The sequence below is a fragment of the Glandiceps talaboti genome, chromosome 10 (genome assembly GCF_964340395.1).
Source record: "Glandiceps talaboti chromosome 10, keGlaTala1.1, whole genome shotgun sequence".
In the NCBI taxonomy this organism is placed as follows: Eukaryota; Metazoa; Hemichordata; class Enteropneusta; family Spengelidae; genus Glandiceps; species Glandiceps talaboti.
Window position 1 is genome coordinate 2,287,501 of NC_135558.1, and position 6,099 is coordinate 2,293,599.

Genomic DNA, 6,099 nt, shown 5'->3' on the forward strand with positions numbered 1-6,099 from the left:
CAGATATTGTATATGTTCTCCACCAATCATGGTACAATATATGGAAATCTATGGAAAATTTATATGATATCCCCTCTTCTCTCTTTTACAAGGGTTCTCATCCCAATCCTTGGTTGAAATACTGTAGCTTTTGGCATTGTTTTGATGAGAAATAAGAAATGAAAGTAATTTGAAAAAAACTTGTAGTTGAATATGTAGTGTAAACAATGTTTACCAGTTGATGAAAAGTTGACTACAACCCATAACACCAAAGTAAAGCATTTTCTGTATGTACAGCAATCATTTATATCATCCATATCAATTGTAAAAGTATACTGTTTCATTTGCTAGTTGACCACATAATAGAAAGGCCACATGCTAGGCTTGTAAATAAACCAATTGAAACCGTATACTTTTACACTTGATATGAATGCTATAAATGAGTGTAGCACATAGAGAAAGTGCTTTACTTCAGTGTTACTATGTTGTAATTTCAGTATACAGTAAGTGAATGATAACATAACTGACCATTGTGGTATTTTCTATTACAGCTACGGTATGGTGAACCAGTAATCCGTAGAGCAGTACCACTGGCATTGGGTTTAATATCTGTATCTAACCCTAGACTTCAAGTCCTAGACACTTTGAGTAAATTCTCTCACGACAGTGACAATGAAGTAGCACATAATGCCATATTTGCAATGGGTCTGGTTGGAGCTGGTAAGATTTAGCTTGTTTTCTAGTATGCTTCAGTGTTTTCTTAGTGTTACAAGAGGGTTCAGATATCTGTAACAATTTCTGTATTGGCTGTGTAATTACCATGAAAAGAGTATCTAGGATCTGGTGACTTTTGCATAAAATGAAAAGGTTTTAAGTGTGTGATTTTCAGTATTTAAAAGTAGTGGTAGGAAATTACAAGAGAGTTTAGCATTAACTTGCATACAAAGAACACTGTATGTAAGTTAACTATAGATGAGCAATCACACCATATTGAGGTCTTTACATGAAGTGTTAGATTGAGCTTGAAATTGTCTTTTGCAAATATTGCTCATGCTTGCCCCATCATTATACGCTTATCCTAAATTCATGCGCCACATGATTTGGTAACTCATAGCTGTAATAATTCTCGATTTTGTGTGTGTATTATTTGCATTATGAATGTACACATTTCTACATTTCTAAAGACAAATGCATTGAACTAAAAGCCTTGGCACTCCGTCAGAATATGAAATATAACCATCTTGCAAAACGTCAGTCTACTTCATTAAACAGCTGCCAAGTCATATTTAGTTACTGTTTAGTTTTGGTGCAACTGCAAAACAATAGGACCATTATTGTCTTTGTTAACACTCACAGTTTTTGTTACCCAGACAAAATAAATGAGAAAATAAGTAACATTAGAGTTAGAAATATTAGAGTACAAAGCTATGTTGATATAATTACTATAGTTAACAACTCAACCTAATGTAAGATTGCTATCATGTGGAAAACAAGGCCAAGGTTTGCCATCGTATTGTTAACTCAATCTTTGTTTGTTTGTTTGTTTGTTTGTTTGTTACAGGTACTAATAATGCCCGTTTAGCTGCCATGCTACGACAGTTAGCTCAGTATCATCATAAAGATCCTAATAATCTGTTCATGGTTAGATTAGCACAGGGACTGACTCATCTTGGTAAAGGCACACTCACATTAAGTCCATACCATAGTGATCGTCAGTTACTAAGTCCGGTGGCTACAGCTGGATTACTTGCAGTTCTAATATCATTCCTAGATGTCAAAAATAGTAAGTCACTGTCTACCATTTCTGTCAGCCAAAGCTCTTATGGAAAACTTTGTCTCTTTCTTTTACCATTAAATATTACGACTTTACCATTGTAAGGAATTTCCAGCATTTATCTGTTTTCACTGAAGCACACTAGTACACCTACATCTGTATGATAGCAACAAAATTGTCTTCACATTTTACATTCAACTGTTTTGATAATGAATTTTTACGCAGCCTAGAGTTATTATGACATGCCTTGTGTCTCTGTAACAACTTAAAAATATCTAAGACACACCCTGTGTCTTGTTTAAGTTCGAAGTGAAGAAGTCCTGGACCACCAACAAAAATATAATGAAGGGTCATTGATTTCTTGATGTATTTCATATTTACAGTTATACTTGGTAAATCACACTATGTATTGTTTAGTCTGGTGTCTGCCATGCAACCAAGGATGTTGGTAACATTTGACCAAGAACTACGCCCACTACCAGTACCAGTCAGAGTTGGCCAGGTCAGTTCTTACTACCTTATAGCAGTTTTTACTACCTTATAGCAGTTTTAAAAAAAATGTTTCTTTCTACCAAACATATTTTATATTTCAAATGTATATTTTGCAGATAGCTGTGTTGTATAATGTACATATTTATAAAATTATGCACTTTTGTGTCTGAATTTTACAAAAAATCATTTCTGTGTGTATGGTATAGTGTATCTGCTAAATGCTCAGTGCAATTCTGGTAACTTTCAAAGTGACCAATGTTGCATAGCACAGAAGGCTGTCATCCTCGGCCTTTGTTCATTAACTTTCCAAGTGCTGATCCAAGGTCTTACTGGTATGTATGGTATGGGAGACTAGTTGTTTTGTACATGATATCTATGTACTATTTTCTGAGATGAATGACTAACTTGTATACATAATTTTTCAGGCCGTTGATGTGGTTGGTCAGGCAGGTAAACCTAAAACCATCACAGGATTTCAAACATATACTACACCAGTTCTTCTACAGTATGGAGACAGAGCTGAGTTGGCCACAGAAGAATGTATCCTTTCAGAATTAATGGTTAACTTTAATACCATTTCTCTTTAACTGTAGTTCTTGGTACCTGAAATAGAATATTACTGCCTATGTGCATCATAAAAATAACGAACATTCAATTTCTTGGTCGACACCATTAGTTACTTCAGCTCTGAGTCCATGCACTTCACATGTATAACTATAGGCACATGAGAATAAGTCGACGTTCTTGTTCTATTTTGACCCTCTAGCATGAGGTAAAATGTGATTGCAGGTACTGAGAATTGATCAGTGGTGGTGTATGCTTGTACCAAATACTCATGTCCTAGATTCAATTTCTTCCCAAGGACACTAAGGGACTGGGATGAGCTTTCCAATTCCATCATAAAACTTCCAACATTTAACAATAATTTAAGGATGACGCTGAAGCCACATAACTTGTTTGCATCTCACCGATACCATTACACATAATTATAGGTGTGTTTAGTCGGTAACAGCTTTGTCTAGTTGCTAAATAGGCTATGATGATATTTAGCATAAAAGTAGAAGAACTATATGTCTATTCTATATTTATTATATTTTGGTCAAAATATTTGGTTAATAAATAAAAACCATGTTTTCAGGTTTTATTTTTATTTTTTAGTACACCTTTTATTTATTTATTTGAACCTTGCATTATTTCTACCCTCTGAGCAGCAATGAATCATCAATTAGCCAAGTCAGTACACTGGTGTAGCTTGTATTCATTTCCTCACTTTATATGCAAAATAAATTACCTTGACTTGTGTGACACAGACATATCTTCCACCCCTGTTATGGAAGGTTTTGTTATCCTGAAGAAGAATCCAGATTACAGTGTCTAAGACCACATGGAAGAGTCCATCGATTCAAACCGGCCAATGACTCAAGTCAAAGTTTTGGAGAGAAATGTTACATTTATGTACAGACAGATCTAGTGTGTGTTTTCAAGGCTTGAATTGTAACATTATATGTATGGCATATCATGCACACCGTGATATGTTTGATAGGGTTGCTCATTTAGTCAGTGTCTTCATTAAGGTGGAAGTCAGATATGCACTCTCTCTTTTGATAGCAGTGTGCTGCTGTAGATAATATACCATTACACTGTAATATCTGTATTTTAGTGTCAAATGTTGGACCAAATCTTTAGCATGTAATGTCATGCTGTGCTATGAAGTATACCGATATTACATGAAATATTACTTTGGTAATGGAGGCTTCAGTTTACTGAGATAGACACAAACTAAAACAGATAAAATATTACTCTGGTAATCAAGGCTTCAGTTTATAGAAACAGACTAAAACAGTGATAAGCTATTGAATGGAGGTTGGTTTAATCATAGACCGTGTAGGGTCTATGGTTTAATTAGAGTCTCATTTCTATAAACTTGGAGTGTACTGTTTTGGGACGTCCAATGTTTCACACTCTCTTAATCACAGGATAATTAGAATCACACAACACAACACAATAGAGGAACTGCTATCACCTATTTGTGTAATCTACCACATCAAAGAACAATAGTTTTAGTTTGTGTCAATCTATAAACAAAGCCTCATTTACCAGTTGTAGTATCATCATGATGCTGGCTTTTAGACATCAAATCCACTGTATCATTACCATGGAGAGCAAATTTCCAGAGAGTGATTACCATGGGAAATTGAAAGTACAGAAAGATAACATTAAATCGCTATACAGAATATTGTTGCATATAAATGTTTTGTTGTGACATTTTGGAAGTACAAGCTGTGTATACGATGAACGGAAGAATGACGTGTACAGTGTACATGTATTCCGTGTACATTTGATATACATGTAGTGTGGATACAATTTTGGAAAAGACGCACAGATTTTGACGCTAATATTGGCGAGAACACGTCCCACAGGACTGCGACCTCGGAGGCCCATGGCCCGGGAAGATGTCGGAGTCAGGGTGTCACAGTTTCATTCAAAACTTAGTAGCCCAATTGGCCTACCACTCGCATAATTTGGTAGCCCAGAGACAAACATTGGTAGTCTGTGGACGTGGGACTACCGCGAATTTCGAGCCCTGGTAATAAATGTAATATTCTCTCATTTTTACCTCACTTTTAAACTTTGCCAGTGTTCTGGAATATTCATACAAGTCTCTCTCCAACATCCCATCATTTGATGTCTATGTGTTGAAAACATGGCATACATTACATGTTACAGGAAATGTTTCAATTCTTTGTTAGAACTATTACTTTATATGAGCTTTGACTTAGTGAATTGTAAGATTTCTCCAACAAATAACACTATACGTGTTTATTTAAGCCACTCAAACCGTTCTTTTTGTTTACCAGTGAAATCCAGATGCAAATTCATGATAGGTCAGATTCCATGGTGATAATTTGCATATATTTTTTTTTGTATTGTGATCTCACAAATATCCAGATAAGTTCTATAATGTATGGTATTGACTACAAACATATTTCCTAATAAACATTGAACATTTATTGACACTATAAAACATGGTAGTATGGGGCAAAATGTTCTGTCAGTTAGTCTCTGTATGTATGTAGCTTGGATGTATCTCAGACCACTACTTTTACTGAGCACAGGGGACCCAGGAACCGTGTGACAAAAAAAACAAAAAAGACAAACAAATAAATAAATAAACTATCAAACAAATGACACATGAACAAGCAAAGGAACGACAAGTATAGGGACAAATAAAATAATTAAATAAACCAGCAAATAAACAGATACTTGTGGGGTATACCTAGATACGTTTTTTGTAGTGATGGGTACAAAAAACGTATCTGGGTATAACCCCACGAGTATCTGTTTATTTGCTGGTTTATTTAATTCGTTTTGTTTTGTTTTGTTTTGTTTTGTTTGTCACACGGTTCCTGGGTCCCCTGTGGTCTGAGGATGAATGGATGAATGAAAGAATGGATTGATGGATGCTTTACGTTACATTATCACGAAACCTTTCAAAGTTCTAGGGCAATATTGTTATATGTTGTTTTGAAGCTTGTTCAGTATTGTACTCAAAAGAAACAAGCGTTTGGAATTTTGGTCAAATTCTGTCTTATTTAGTATTTTTACGAGCCTGCACATGCGGTGTACTAGCGCCCTCACACGACAAACCATGCGCAGCTATCACAAATTTGTAAACAACTTGTAAGAAACCATGATATCGAAGTCAATTCCTCATTCTTCTTTAGTCTCGTAACGGGTAAAATAAAACCTCGTATGAAAAACTAGCACTAGTCCATTCACGGTAATTTAACGACCGGTCCCCTCCCAGCTGTTCTGTCCATTACCGAGTCATTGGAGAAAGTTCAGAAACAAAG

At 35.3% G+C, this 6,099-nt stretch overlaps 1 protein-coding gene across 1 annotated transcript in view; it reads left to right on the forward strand.

The window, feature by feature from the left end:
• The window catches only part of LOC144440798 (26S proteasome non-ATPase regulatory subunit 2-like), a 15,298-nt gene extending 10,041 nt beyond the window's left edge, over nt 1–5,257 (forward strand). Inside the window, exons 17-21 of the mRNA XM_078130189.1 lie at nt 531–699; nt 1,541–1,762; nt 2,137–2,255; nt 2,671–2,785; nt 3,556–5,257. Coding sequence (XP_077986315.1) covers nt 531–699; nt 1,541–1,762; nt 2,137–2,255; nt 2,671–2,785; nt 3,556–3,623 — 693 coding nt within the window. The 3' untranslated portion in view covers nt 3,624–5,257. The remainder of the gene's footprint in view (nt 1–530; nt 700–1,540; nt 1,763–2,136; nt 2,256–2,670; nt 2,786–3,555) is intronic.
• The last annotated feature ends 842 nt before the right edge of the window (nt 5,258–6,099 follow it).